The 16,114-nt window shown below is 43.4% G+C and overlaps 1 protein-coding gene across 3 annotated transcripts in view; it reads right to left on the bottom strand.

Annotated features, from left to right (window-relative positions):
* Positions 1-566: 566 nt before the first annotated feature.
* Positions 567-16,114, bottom strand: part of LOC135054870 (myb-related transcription factor, partner of profilin-like) — a 149,525-nt gene continuing 133,977 nt past the window's right edge. For 2 of the 3 annotated variants that reach the window (XM_063958282.1, XM_063958281.1), the window contains exons 7-10: positions 9,492-9,600; positions 6,513-6,953; positions 6,178-6,249; positions 956-2,938 (exon numbers count right to left, since the gene is read on the bottom strand). In XM_063958282.1, the coding sequence (XP_063814352.1) occupies positions 2,322-2,938; positions 6,178-6,249; positions 6,513-6,953; positions 9,492-9,600 (1,239 nt within the window). In that variant the 3' untranslated portion in view covers positions 956-2,321. Of the gene's footprint in view, positions 2,939-6,177; positions 6,250-6,512; positions 6,954-9,491; positions 9,601-16,114 lie in introns of all 3 variants that reach the window. The other variant, XM_063958284.1, reaches the window with a different exon arrangement.

The raw sequence follows: 16,114 nt of genomic DNA, 5'->3' as shown, positions 1-16,114 counted from the left end.
TGACCCCACAGTACCTTGTACCAGCTATGCCCCCACAGTGCCTTGTACCAGCTATGCCCCCACAGTGCCAGCTACAGATATGACCCCACAGTGCCATGTGCCAGATATGCCCCCACAGTGCCAGATATGCCCCCACAGTGCCATGTGCCAGATATGACCCCACAGTGCCACATATGACCCCACAGTGCCAGATACAGATATGCCCCACAGTGCCATGTGCCCACAGTGCTAGCTATGCCCCCACAGTGCCACATATGCCCCCACAGTGCCAGATACAGATATGCCCCCACAGTGCCACATATGCCCCCATAGTGCTGCTCACCGTTTTGCTGCTTTGTGGAGAGCGCAGCACGCGCCTCTCCTGCCTGCCGCCCTGCCCTTCAGACTGGTCTCCGGCGGTGATGGCAGCGTGTGTATCTCAAATCAGGCGCCGGTCCGCGAGCTCTGATAGGCTAACGAACCGGCACCTGATTTGAGCTATACACTCCGCCGTCACTGCCGGAGACCAGACTGAGGGGCAGGGCGGCAGGCAGGAGAGGCGCGTGCTGCGCTCTCCTTGCCTCTTGTGGATGGGCGGCAGATCGCGATCGACTGGTCGCATGTCTGCGATCGACCAGTCGATCGCGATTGACTGTTGTGCTGCCAGCGCCTTCTACACTGTGGCGCCTTACCCGTGCGCGTACCCCGCGTAACGGGCGGGCCGGCTCTGGGTGTACCGCAATTGAGGCAGGAAGTGCATGTGAATAGGCATCACTTCCACTTCCTCAATGTGAAGGTTGTCTGTGATGCAAATCTCGAAAATTATGAGTGTGGCATTGGACGTCCTTGGATCTTGCCACAATGCCTATATCCTATGCTAGTCAGCCCTGTAGGACAAATCTGAGAGTGGTAAGATACCTGATGGCTGGCTAATAGGTATGTTTTACTGTGTAAACTAATGGGCTCATTTATCAATGAGTGATAAATTTTACTGTAAGTGATAAATTGCACCAGCCAATCCAGCTCCTAACTTACATGTGACAGGCTGTGTTTGAAAAATGACAGTTAGGAGGTGATTTGCTGGTGCAATTTATCACTCACAGTAAAATGTATCACTCATTGCTAAATGAGCCTATAAGAATGGCTTCTTGTCTACTATTTGCAAGATGCTAATTTTAAGCGATAAACAAATGGGTTTCAAATCTGGTTTATGGCATCTCTGCTAAACGTACAGGGTCCGGCTCAGCATAAACACAATGAGGTGCACATTTTAGAAACATGATAGCATGCGCCTTTGGGATACTGAGGAGCAGGTTTAGGTGTCTTGATAAATCTGGTGGTATACTCATTTATATTCTTGTTAGAGTTAGAGACATTGCAAATACATGCCGTATGCTAGACAATATTGAGGCATACAGCGCTGAACCAAAGAAGAACATGTGTAGAATACAGAGGGGGCAGAAGAATTTACAGACAGGCTCATCCAGCAATACTTCTCATATCACTTTGTTGGGTGCACGTATATTCATTTTTTTAGAAACACTTTCCAATGATAGAATTCTACCACATTCCTTATGTGAGGTACTGCTCTTTCGGTTGTTTTTTTTGTTTTTTTTCCCTGCATTAATAGTTTAAGTAGAGTTTGAATTTCTTTGATGTGTTATGTTTAAACAAATACCAGTTACAGGGCCCGATTCAGCCCTGATCGTCATTGTGCGAAATTGCACAGCGGCCAATTATCAAATGATTGCGCATGCACCGCAATGCACAGGTGCGTCGCCAAACAGCGACAGGATGGTGTGAAAATTTTGATCGCACGGACGTTCGAAAAGTGATTGACAGGAAGCGGGCATTTGTGGGTGGTAACTGGCCGTTTTCTGATAGTGTCAGGAAAAACGCAGGCGTGTCCAAGCATTTTCAGGGCGGGTGTGTGACATCAGCTCCAGACCCGATCAGCCCGTTCTCATCACACTGTGGGAGTAAGTCCTGGGCTACGCACAGACTGGAAAAATCATTTAATTGTGAGTTGCGAACGGATTTGCAGTTGCTGGCAGAATTTCCGCACGTCATACACATGCCTTCGCACACTTGCACAGGGCGGGTTTTCACTCTCTATGGGCGGCGGCTATCTGATCGCAGACTGCTGCAAAAACACACTGCAGCAATCAGGTCTGAATCGGACCCATAGTATAAGGCATGTGCTATACCTCGTACCTTTTACAGTGTGAACAAGATGTTTTCTACGGGTCTACACAACAATACTGCAGAATTTGTGTACGCACAATTTTTTTTTTTACTATTGAAAAAATGTCAGATGGAAAAACGCAAGGTAAAATATAACACTATAAACAATTTTGCTTCCCTTTTGGCTCTTGATATGATCCTCTGGTCATTCCACGTCTCTTTCTTCCCCTGGACCTCACACTCCGCCTTGGTGGTGTTGTTGCAGAAGCAGCAAATGTCAGTGGGGTCTCAGTTTGGCTGCTGGTTGTAAAAGTACTTTGTAAGGTTTGGTTTGGCCCTTGTTGTAGGCTTGCTATTGCAGCACAAATTTGATTGCTTATCATTAGTTGGTTGCTGCTTTGTTCTCGGATAGCCTGCGTAAGGTCATGAAGGCGTCTGTCGATACGCTCTAAAGTGTTGGTCTGTCTGGTTCTTGTAAACTGTGATGCAGTCGTGGCCCGCGTGAGTTTGCGGAGGTGTGTGGTGATGCACTGAAATTGTTTGGTTTGCTTGTGCATAAATTCAAACTGGAGTTTTGTAAAGTCACCCAGATACATGCTGGCTACTGATGGTGGTTGATGTTGTGGCTGAGGAATTGCAGGTTGTTCCGTTGTGGCCTCATGTGTTTGTCCTGCGCTCTTCTCTGCAGGTTCTTCACACATTGTGTGGGAGATGTCCTCCGGCTCCTCCTCTGGCTGTACAGGTGGTGCCCATGTAGGAACGGCATATGATGGACCTGACGTAAGAAGCAAATGTGTAAGAATTACACTGGCCAATGCTTCATCTTTATGTACAATACACAATACAGAGCTTGGTGTACATTATTACACAAACATGGTACAGTTGCATAAAGGAGCCCATATATCAGGCATCTATCAAGGCAATTCCCAGTTCTACTAATGCCTGGGTCTGCCATCAGCAAAACCCAACATGTTGGTAATCCTATAATCACTGATTCCTTTCCAAAAAATAAATGGAATAGGCGAGTTGGCGATTTTTTAAACATGATTTTGCCAATACCCCCCGAGAAACCACCGTAATCGCCGGAATTGATTGGTATCTGGGAATTGCCGGGTAGATGTATGGCCCACATTTGACTAATTCAAAATATAAACAAAAACGCATGGCATTCTCATTTGTAGACCTCCAAACTCGCCACTCCGTTCCCTCCTTTTATCCCTATCAGTATCTCCAAATTGTCAGCTTTGTTCAATTGCAATCCCCATCCCGCACCCCTCGGCCACTAACCGCATTTGAATGCCTTTGTGTTTATTCTACAGGTCGTAATGGCAATATCTCAGTTCTTTATCATTCCAATTTGGTGCCACCTTCCCCTGATCATGAACTGGCTTGGAATTCGGACATTTCAAACCCCATTGATGAGGGATGGACAGCCATTAAGTGCCATCAGTGTGGCTATATGGGAAACGTGCTTTAAGGTCTCTACCAGATGGTATTTAGTGCCATCTAAGTTGCACAAGATGTTCCCAGAGATTTTTAATTTCTGCTGGAAACAGTATGGGGAGGTGGGTACGTTCCTTCACACTTGGTGGTCTTGCCCCATTATTAGTTCATACTGGAACCAAGTTTAGAATTTCATTTCACAGTTATCAGGTGTATTGGTACCCTGTTAAGCTTCTATAACGCTTTTAAGCATCTAGATCAGAGGTTCTCAAACTCGGTCCTCGGGAGCCCACACAGTGCATGTTTTGCAGGTAACCCAGCAGGTGCACAGGTGTATTAATTACTCACTGACACATTTTAAAAGGTCCACAGGTGGAGCTAATTATTTAACTTGCGATTCTGTGAGGAGACATGCAAAACATGCACTGTGTGGGCCCCCGAGGACCGAGTTTGAGAACCTCTGATCTAGATAAACTGGTGGTTCATATATGTAATGCTGCCAAATCTTTGACAGCAAAGCATTGAATGTCTCCTGTAGCACCTTCATTAGCGGCCCTTTGGGCCCAGATTCATTTTGTGGCCTAAATGGAATACAGTATATCACGTGTTTGCAAAACAACTTCTTGACCACCTTTCAAGGTTGGTCCCCACGGTATCTATCTCTGTCAATCTCCCCCTCTCCCTAGTCTCTGCTAACTTTTTTTTTTTTTGATCTTCCTTTATTATTTACTCTTTTTTCTGTCCTTCGGTCTCCCCTCATTTATTTGATTGTGTATTTGTATATACATATAAATGTGTGTGTGTGTGTGTATATATATATATATATACACATATACATATACATACACACACACACACACACACACACACACACACACAAATATACAATAAAACAGTAAGGGTTGTGACTGTACAGCACATGGCAATTTTTTGGGAGAAATACACTTCTAGGGACGGTTTATGAACAATAGAGACAAAAAAAAATGTTTTTCAGAATTTTTGTCTGTGCGTCTGTTTGTTCATTCCGGCATCACACAAAAACTACTGGATGAATTTGGATCGCATTTTCACTGTTGTATAGCTTAGTGGCTTAGAAAGAAAATGAGGTATGTATGATCTCAATGTTTCTCAAGGAGAGGAGCAATGAAGAAAAAAACAGACACTTAACACTCAGCACACTAAAATTTGGTGTTCCGATCATGCTTCTGCGGAACTTGACTCCACCCAAGTTATGCAACGGAACCCAACTTAAAGTGACTGCTCTGAAGAGGAACCTAATTGAGGCAGAGATTCTAATGGGATGTGGTGTACAGTAGGTGAGACTGTGTTTATTCTACGTATCCCCCTTATCATCAACAATTTTCCTATTAGATTTAAGCGCCTGCAGTTTCCTGTAAGCGTCTGCTTTGCTATGATGATCAACAAGGTACAGGGGCAAACGCTCAGGACTGCAGGCGTAGATCTCAGTACCAGCTGCTTCTCCCATGGGCAGCTTTACGTGGCTTGCTCACAAGTTAGTAGCCCCACTTTCTGTGTTAATCCCTGAAGGAAAAAATGCAAATATTGTTTACAAAGAAATGTTGTGATCAAGGTATACAATATAAAATATACATTACAGTATAAGATGGCACTACTGTCTTTGTAAAATTAGCTCTGTTGAGCAATAATAGACATCCATCCGAGTGAAGCCGCAGGCAAAACACAAGTGTATATATGTATATATCCTCTTTTTTTTTTGCTTATTAGTATTGTGTTTTATACCCTAATTTGTATTTTTTTTAATCATTGGTTTATAGGGAATGTACGATAGCTTATAAGCTGGGCCTCTGGCTACACACATGGGCCTCTGGCTACATATTCTAGTTCTAAAGGGGGGTACTCACAGAGCGATCGCTGCTTAAAATCTAAGCAATCTGACTAGATTGCTTAGATTTTAAGCCTGATCGCTCCGTGTGTACCACCTACAGCGATAGCGATGCGCAGCCCCGCGCATCGCTATCGCTGGTGCTAGATTGGCCTGCCGTGCAGGCCAATCTAGCGGGTCGCTCATTTCACCCGCTGGGTGAAATGAGCGGCCCCCCCGTCTCCCTTCACACGCTCAGCACACATCGCGATGTGCTGAGCGGCGGGAGAGATGGGTGCTGAGCGGTTCGCTCAACACAAATCTCTCCCCACATCTACCGGTGAGCACTGGCCTCAAGGGTTTATTCTTTTTTTTTATTCTCTGCTGTTTCTTTTTATTTTTGTTATATGGGTACTGTGTTTGGCCTCTGTATTGTACCTTCGTTTGTGTACGGTAAAAAAAACTAAACTTTTGTCTTAAAAAGACCCCAATACCATTGACATTATTGTGATGTTTTTTATTAAAAAAAAAAAAAAAAAAAAGTGTGTGGGAAGGGGGGGGCGGGTGAGTTTTGTGCAGCAGCAACATTATTTAATGTGTCCTTTTGCTTTTTTTGTAATTTAAAACTTTTTTTTTTTCGCAAGACATGAGTTTGTTCATTTCTATAAATATTATTAAAACAACTATATAACGTATGTGTTGAACATTTTATTTTTAGGACTATTCACCAGCATTATGTTCTTTATCCTCCAGGGAAGGTTGTGGCTGTTTAGATGGAGCTTTACGCCTGGGTGGAGGAGCTGTTAAAAGAAGACAAAACATTAAGAAACAGGAATATACAGTTAAAGAGCAATTTTTGGGACTATTAGACAATTAAAAATAGGGGTAGAACCAAAGGACAAAAAAAAGCTACCATTAACCAAGCTCAATAAAAAGATTTCAATTTAATATTTTTTTCAGATTAATAATAATAACAACAACAACAACAAAAATAATAGTAACAACTATAATAAGAATAAGAATAATAAAAAACATGTTATGTGAAAAAGTGTTTGTTACTCACTAGGCTGTGACTGTAAGAGCGGCCTATCAGTATCCACAACGTGGAGGACAGGTAGGACCTCCGGCGGTATGATTTGGCGCAGCTCCTCCTCATAAGAGCAGAACTCCAATCTGGGTGGCGGGTATCCACCAGTCACTGCCGCTGCCCTGCTCTCCTCTGCCAGCTTCTCCTTGAGTCTGCGCTTGATGTCGGAGAAACGCTTGCGGCAGTTGTCCACATTCCTCTTCACGTACCTCACTGAGTTGACAGCGTCACACACAGATTGCCACAGCTGTTTTTTCCTGGGTAAAGATGTTCTGTGTGCCAGGGTGCCCAGAATCCGTTCATAGACTGGAACAATGCTATGGACCAGGGCACAGTTCTCCTCATAACTAAATCTGACATTGCGTCCTGACTTAGTTTTGCCCGGTGTACACTGACTTCCTGACTCCTCTTCTCCCTCTAAAAGAAAAAAAGAACAAAAGAAATACAACAAAAGAAATAGCATTCTCTGTGCTTGCCAAAAATAGGCAAACCAAAAAATATATGTACATAATATAAATTAAACATTTTATTTCATTATATATAATTCACTTAATTGAACCCTGTGATGTAGTGATATTGCTTAGGAGGGCAGATATGAGGTTACATAGGTAAGGAAAGGTAGATGGGAGATCACATGGATTAGGATGGGTAGATGTGAGGTTACATGGATAAGGAAGGGTAGATGTGTGGTTACATGTATAATGAGCCATAGATGCAAGTTCACATGGATAAGGAGGAGTAGATGTGAGGTTACACAGATAAGGAGGGGTAGATGTGAGGTTATATGGATAAGGAGGAGACTAGAGACACGGATAAGGAGGGGTAGATGTGAGATTACATGGGTAAGGAGGGGTAGATGTGAGGTTACTTGGATAAGGAGAGGTAGATTAGGGACATGGATAAGTAGGGGTAGATGTGAGTTTACATGTATAAAGAGCGGTAGATGTGAACAAGGAGGGGTAGATGCAAGGCTACATGGATATGGAAGGGTAGATTAGGGACACGGATAAGGAGGGGTAGGTGAGAGCTTACATGGGCAAGGAGGGGTAAATGTGAGCTTACATGGGTAACGACGGTCACATGGATGAGGAGGGGTGGATGTGAGCCCACATGGATAAGGAGGCCTATATGAGGTTGCATTGTTACACGTTCCTCCTCGGCCTCCTCAGCCTCCTATGATTCCTACTCCATTGCCTCTTGGGGTCCTCCAACCTCCTTTTTCTCCTCACTAAACTCTGCTTCCAACCCCTCCCACTCAAAATTCTACAGAAAAAAACAACCATCAAGTAACAATCAAAAAATAAAAACAGAACAAATAAGGGCACACAGCACTCACACACAAATAACACAGGACATACAAACAGACACTAGAGACAGGGACCAAAAAAAGTGCATAAAAAAAGTAAAAACACACAGAAATACACAGACAAATCAAGCAGTATTCACAATATCTCACAAAAGAATCCACCAAACACAAAAACACTCCTCTCCTCTCTCATCATCACCTAAATGTATCTCCTATCAAAATGTAATCTGCAAAAACAAGGCTTATATAGGACAAATTATGTGAAACTCTAGTGACTTCTAACAACTAATGTTTACAATGTAATTAGGCAGTCGAATTGTCGAGTTTTTCTAATTGTCACCACGCTACCAATCCGTCAAGTTCCATAGGCATCATCCCGCGACTTGTAGACCAAAGTCATCCGAGACTCTCCTGCAAGTTACAATGCTTTATCTATTACACAGGGGCAAATGTAATGACGCCCGAGTTCGGCAGCCGTGTGGGGTGCCAGACGAACTCGAATGGTTTTTTAAACGGGCAATCACTTACAAGGCATGGTTTTGCCTTGTAAGGGATTGCCCCTTTAAAAAAACATCCGCGTTTGGCCTGGGATCCCGCACGGCCGCCTTTTGTCCACACCAAAGACAGGATACCACATTACATGAGGTTTCTTATCCATTTAACCTCACATCTACTCTTCCTTATCCATGTAACCTCACATCTACTCCTCCTTATCCATGTAACATCACATCTAGTCCTCCTTATCCATGTAACCTCACATCTACTCTTCTTATCCATGTAACATCACATCTAGTCCTCCTTATCCATGTAACCTCACATCTACTCTTCTTATCCATGTAACATCACATCTAGTCCTCCTTATCCATGTAACCTCACATCTACTCTTCTTATCCATGTAATCTCACATCTACTCTTCTTATCCATGTAATCTCACATCTACTCCTCCTTATCCATATAACCTCACATCTACTCTTCCTTATCCATGCAACCTCACATCTACCCTTCCTTACCACGTAACCTCACATCTACCTCTCCTTATCTACATAACTCCACATCTACCCCTCCTTATCTACATAACCCCACATCTACCCCTTCTTATCCATGTAACCTCACATCTACTCTTCTTATCCATGTAACCTCACATCTACTCCTCCTTATCCATGTAACATCACATCTAGTCCTCCTTATCCATGTAACATCACATCTACTCCTCCTTATCCATGTAGCCTCACATCTACTCTTCTTATCCATGTAACCTCACATCTACTCCTCCTTATCCATGTAATCTCACATCTACTCCTCCTTATCCATGTAACCTCACATCTACTCCTCCTTATCCATGTAATCTCACATCTACTCCTCCTTATCCATGTAATCTCACATCTACTCCTCCTTATCCATGTAACCTCACATCTACTCTTCTTATCCATGTAACCTCACATCTACTCCTCCTTATCCATGCAACCTCACATCTACCCTTCCTTATCCACGTAACCTCACATCTACCCCTCCTTATCTACATAACCCCACATCTACCCCTTCTTATCCGTGTAACCTTAATTTCCTCTGTAATGGTCCTATCACCCCTCTTGTTACCCATTCTCGCACATCTACTGTACTTTTTTCTGTATTTAGTGATTACTAATCACCTGTGCTGGTATCTGCAAGAATTTCCTCCTCCTTAATCTTCCCACAAGTCTCATCTCTCCTCTCATTCTCTTGTACAACATCAACTATTACAACATTCAGGTTTTCTTCCTAAAAATAAACAAAGAAAACATAAAATGAATAAATTCACATCATGTCTAAAAATAAATTTTTTATTTTTTATTATTTTTTATTAATTATTTTAATATTTACTGGAGAATGGACTAAAAAATGTAATTGGATATCTGTGACATTCTCTTTTAACTTTGACTTATCTGTCTACTGGACAGGGGTTAAAGTGGGGACGGAGATGGGGTGGAACAGAGTTGTCCACCACCTGTAATGGTAGGTGAAACTCGTTCCACCTCCTCCACAGTACAGTAATTCCAACAGAAAAGCCTGCCTCACCACCCGCATCAATAGATAATACAGGCAGAGCTAATGTCACTGACGTGCTGCATCCACCTCCCACTTCCTCAGGTCCTGGCGGCTCCATGGCTCTCCTCCACCTGAGGTGTCGGTTTCTTTCTCTCTACTCACCTCCTTCTCCCTATCCTTGGGGCTTGTTTACGTAACAGGATTCCTAGGCTGGGAGTGGGGCATAGAGGAGGAGGAACCTGTGTTACAGGGGGCAAATAAATTAACTGTTTGGTGCCCAGGATCCTGCACCCACTATACCCAGGGTAACCAGTGTCCTCCATGGACTCCGAGAAAAGGATTACAGGTTAGAAACAAAAATCCCCTTATTTAGTTGAGTAAAGACATAAAAAATAGACACCTCAGAAGGTTTATCGTGGGCTCTTACCGGGTCCAACGGCCCTGGTCCCTGCTCTGCTCCTCCGATAAGCTGGTGCCTCACTTGGCTTTGTACACCTCTCTTTTGCCGGTTCCTCAGGCTATTTTATAGAAGCAGGTGTGCGGCTTCTCTGCCAGTCTGTACTTGCTCTCGTGTGACTACAGACATCAGGTAGGCACTGGCGCCAGATTCAAAGATTTCAGGATAATTAAACTACTCTGGCAGTTAGTGTCACTGGCAGAGTATTACGCTTGCCTGATATCCAGCTCTTCCCCAATATATGATTGTTGTACCTGAATATTGACCTGATCTGTTTTACTACTCTCCGTCTGCTCCCTTGGCACCGCATCTGTGATTCCTGGTTCTGACCCGGAGTGACTCCTGATTATTCTCCATTCTGCTACTTTGAATCAATTTTTTTTGCATAACATGCACCAGACCTGAGCCTGTTGACACTTCTATTGACTACCAGCCTGTCACTCTAGCAACCTAGAGTGCCGCCACCAGTGGACTAGGTGCAGTGAAGCCAAACCCTCCTTGCGGAGGGTCCCTGAGAAAACCACCAGTGCCTTATACTCTAAGGCAGAGGTTCCCAAACTGTGTGCCGTGGCACCCTGGGGTGCCTCGGGACACTTGCAGGGGTGCCCTGGGTTGGTGGTCCAAGACCAATTCAAATTTTTATTGTCAATGTAATAGGCAAAACTAGTGCTGGTGGCTGTCAATCATAAAATATATGAACAAACCGAAACACATCTTATCACTCACCATATAACTGAACCTAAGGATGACATATAAACACAATTTATTATCTTTCTCTACATTTCTCAATAAGAAACTTTTGGCCTAGGGGTGCCGTGAAAAAAAAATTCTTGTACTCTAGGGCGCCGTGATTCAAAAAAGATTGGGAACCACTGCTCTAAGGGGTAAATTTACTAAAGCTTCTAAAACAGAGAATTGGTGATATTGCCTATCACAACCAATCAGATGCTATCATTTCTCTATTGCCTTTTAGAAAATGATAGACAGTACCTGATTGGTTGCTATGGGCAACATCACCAATTCTCTGTTTTAGAAACATTAGTAAATTTACCCATAAGCCTCTGCTCTGGGTGGCACCAATCCAAGTTGGCAGCACCACATCCATTATATTCTCCAGATTTTGTGATGCTTTTCCTGCCTCTCAGCTGCAAAAGACAGGCACGTGTGGTGCGTTGTTTCTACTTGTAGCCGTCCAGTTTGGATGACTCCTATGTTGCAACTCCGGGAGTGAAAGCCAGGACAGCGCTGGCTCCAAGGAGATCCTAGTTTCTTCATACAAGTAGTAACAATAGTGTTGGAGTTCTCCTGAAGAAGTCCTCAGCTCTTAATGATGTCACTTCTGGGTTGCTCTCTGCTCTGGCCAGCAGGTAAACTATTCAACTCTGGCTAACAAGGCGGATTTCTACATGGAGAAGGTGCCCACTCCCAAAATAGCTAAAATGCCCCTACCTACAGTAGGTAAGCACTTCTTAGAGGCGTTTTTAAATTAAGGGGCACATTTATCAAGCCTTGGAGAGTGATTAATTGCACGGTGATAAAATACCAACCAATCAGCTCCTAACTGCCATGTTACAGGCTGGGTTTGAAAATTGACAATTAGGACCCGATTGGTTGGTACTTTGTCACTGTGCTATTTATCACTCTCCAAGGATTGATAAATGTGCCCCTTAATTTAAAAACGCCTCTAAGAAGTGCTTACCTAGGTATTTGTATTTCCTGGACGCAGGATAGGGTATTATGTAAAAACAGAGCTATAACACATACTGTATATTAGTGATGAGCGGGTTCGGTTCCTCGGAATCCGGACCCCCCCGAACTTCACCCATTTTACACGGGTCCGAGGCAGACTCGGATCCTCCCGCCTTGCTCGGTTAACCCGAGCGCGCCCGAACGTCATCATCCCGCTGTCGGATTCTCGCGAGATTCGGATTCTATACAAGGAGCCGCGCGTCGCCGCCATTTTCACTCGTGCATTGGAGATGATAGGGAGAGGATGAGCAGTGTTCTCTCAGTTGTGTTCAGTGTGCTGCAAATATCTGTGCTCAGTGTGCTGCAAATATCTGTGCTCAGTGTGCTCGCAAATATCTGTGCTCATTGTGCTGAAAATATCTACGTTCTCTGCCTGAAAAATGCTCCATATCTGTGCTCAGTGTGCTGCAAATATCTGTGCTCAGTGTGCTTTATTGTGGGGACTGGGGACCACCAGTATTATATAGTAGGAGGACAGTGCAGAGTTTTGCTGACCAGTGACCACCAGTATTATACATTCTCTGCATGAAAAACGCTCCATATCTGTGCTGCATTGTAGTATATAGTAGGAGGACAGTGCAGAATTTTGCTGACCAGTGACCACCAGTATTATATCAGTACGGTACAGTAGTCCACTGCTCTACCTACCTCTGTGTCGTCAAGTATACTATCCATCCATACCTGTGGTGCATTTTAGTTGTTGTGCACAGTATATATAGTAGGAGGACAGTGCATAATTTTGCTGACCACCAGTATATAATATATAGCAGTACGGTACAGTAGGCCACTGCTCTACCTACCTCTGTGTCGTCAAGTATACTATCCAGCCATACCTGTGGTGCATTTTAGTTGTTGTGCGCAGTATATATAGTAGGAGGACAGTGCATAATTTTGCTGACCACCAGTATATAATATATAGCAGTACGGTACAGTAGGCCACTGCTCTACCTACCTCTGTGTTGTCATGTATACTATCCATCCATACCTGTGGTGCATTTTAGTTGTTGTGCGGAGTATATATAGTAGGAGGACAGTGCATAATTTTGCTGACCACCAGTATATAATATATAGCAGTACGGCACAGTAGGCCACTGCTCTACCTACCTCTGTGTCGTCAAGTATACTATCCATCTAGATTCTATACCTGTGGTGCATTTTAGTTGTTGTGCGCAGTATATATAGTAGGAGGACAGTGCATAATTTTGCTGACCACCAGTATATAATATATAGCAGTACGGTACAGTAGTCCACTGCTCTACCTCTGTGTCGTCAAGTATACTACAAAAGTTCAGTAAAATGACCCAAAAATCAAAATTAAAAGCGTCTGATGAGAAGCGTAAACTTGCCAATATGCCATTTACGACACGCAGTGGCAAGGAACGGCTGAGGCCCTGGCCTATGTTCATGGCTAGTGGTTCAGATTCACATGAGAATGGAAGCACTCATCCTCTCGCTAGAAAACTGCAGTGCCACTCCTAGATGGGCCAGGTGTTTGTGTTGGCCACTTGTGTCGCTTAGCTTAGCCATCCAGCGACCTTGGTGCACCTCTTTTTTTCTTTGCATCATGTGCTGTTTGGGGACTATTTTTTAAATCTGCCATCCTGTCTGACACTGCAGTGCCACTCCTAGATGGGCCAGGTGTTTGTGTCGGCCACTTGTGTCGCTTAGCATAGCCATCCAGCGACCTTGGTGCACCTCTTTTTTTCTTTGCATCATGTGCTGTTTGGGGACTATTTTTTAAATCTGCCATCCTGTCTGACACTGCAGTGCCACTCCTAGATGGGCCAGGTGTTTGTGTCGGCCACTTGTGTCGCTTAGCTTAGTCATCCAGTGACCTCGGTGCAAATTTTAGGACTAAAAATAATATTGTGAGGTGTGAGGTGTTCAGAATAGACTGGAAATTATGGTTATTGAGGTTAATAATACTATGGGATCAAAATGACCCCCAAATTCTATGATTTAAGCTGTTTTTGAGGGTTTTTTGTAAAAAAAAACACCCGAATCCAAAACACACCCGAATCCGACAAACAAATTTCAGGGTGGTTTTGCCAAAACGCGTCCGAATCCAAAACCAAAACACAAAACCCGATAAATGTCCGGTGCACATCACTACTGTATATATGTAGACATAGATAATGTACAGCCTTCTCCTTCTGGGTGGGATGTATCATTCATAAAACCGTAGTAAAACCTCCAAAAAAATGCTGTTTTCTGAGGTTTACCCAACACATATAAGGCATGGGGGGTTGATCGCAGCAGGATTTTTGTTAGCAGTTGGGCAAAACCATGTGCACTGCAGGGGAGACAGATATAAGATGTGCAGAGAGAGTTAGATTTGGGTGGGGTGTGTTCAAACTGAAATCTAAATTGCAGTGTAAAAATAAAGCTGTCTAACATTTGTGGGCTACATGCAAAAGAAGCTGTTATTTACCCTGCATAGAAAAAATTTAAATGTAACTGCTCCCCTTGTATGGCAACGTGGTTTGTTTCAGACACAAGGTTACTGGCTTTATTTGCTTTACTTACAAATCTGAATCAGGCCCATAGATCGCCATATGTATTTGAAAAAAAAGCCTGCAATGTGCCGGTATGCAGCAAGCTCTGAAAAGCGTAACTTTTTAAAGCATAAGCCCAATAGGTATGCTGTTGCCTAAAGAAGACTTAGGGGGACATTTACTAAGCAGTGATAAAAGTGGAGAAGTGAGCCAGTGGAGAAGTTGCCCATGGCAACCAATCAGCATTGACGTAACATTTATAATTTGCATATTATAAAAGTATACAGAGCAGGTGACTGGTTGCCATGGGCAACTTCTCCACTGGCTCATTTCTCCACTTTTATCACTGTTTAGTACATACCCCCCTATGGACTTCTTTTCGCAAGAATTTCCTGGAGAGGGATCTTTCGGATCCATCTCCGTCCCCTGGGGCTTGTACATACACTGGCCAATGCCCACACATGCGCTTTAGGACTTCTGGGTCACAAACCCAGAAGTCAATTCTTTGCAGGGACAGCTCTGTATCAGAAGAGCTATCCCAGTGGGTTTCTATACCTGCATTAATAAAAATGGCACAATGTGAACAAAAGCATTGTCTTGCGATACATCATACATCCTGCCCTCTGGTGGCGGCGGGTCCCTGGGTGCTCTTATTGAGCATGATTGGTCATCTAATAATAATGAGCCAGGAGACACTGGTAAATAGTCAAAGACCATTTATCACTCACTGAATTTCTTAATGTTCTACTTAAATATATTAACAAAAGCAATGGGGACAGACGATATACCCAGGCTCTGCTTCTCTCCAGGAATTCTTCTTTGCGGATCATCAAATAAAAAGCAGAGGGTTTCTTATACACCAGCTTATTAAATATCTTATTAAAATGGGAACCAATGGACTGACGTCAATTTAATCTTCAGAGAATTAACTGTTTGTATGTCTTCGAGGATGAAGCTGCTTCTACTTGGTGGTCAGTACCTAAAATTGATGCAGGTGTAGCCAGTCTGTATACAAGCACAATGCATGCACTGGAACAGTGATGGGGAACCTTTGGCACTCCAGCTGTTGTTGAACTACACATCCCAGCATGCCCTGCTACAGTTTTTGCCAAATAGCAAAACAGCTGGAGTGTCAAAGGTTCCCCAACACTACACTAGAAGATGGACACCCACTGGTCCAATGGATAGTGAAATGGAAAGTTACTTTTATGAAACGTCATGACTCCTCAGGAACACTACTTAAGTCTGGTCTGTCTGTGACCACAACTGGGGGATGTTTCCATATCCTGTCTCTACTCAGCTGACCAAGGTGTTACCCCAACTGTGGACGGCTGCCATGGGGTATTTCAAGGAAAATAAATGAAGGGTAATAATTATTTTACTTAATAGATAAAAACATATTCAATCAGATTTTATTTTCAACGAAGTATATACTGCATAAGATATAACGTGGTCAAAACAGTCATACTCATTCATGATTTCACTTCTTCCACAAACATTCAGTAAATAAATAGAAAAGTAAAATAGAATATTCTAGACTATGTAG

This window comes from Pseudophryne corroboree, chromosome 3 (genome assembly GCF_028390025.1).
Source record: "Pseudophryne corroboree isolate aPseCor3 chromosome 3, aPseCor3.hap2, whole genome shotgun sequence".
Taxonomy (NCBI): Eukaryota; Metazoa; Chordata; class Amphibia; order Anura; family Myobatrachidae; genus Pseudophryne; species Pseudophryne corroboree.
The sequence above is the reverse complement of the archived record's forward strand: the minus strand, read 5'-3'. Positions and strand labels throughout refer to the sequence as shown.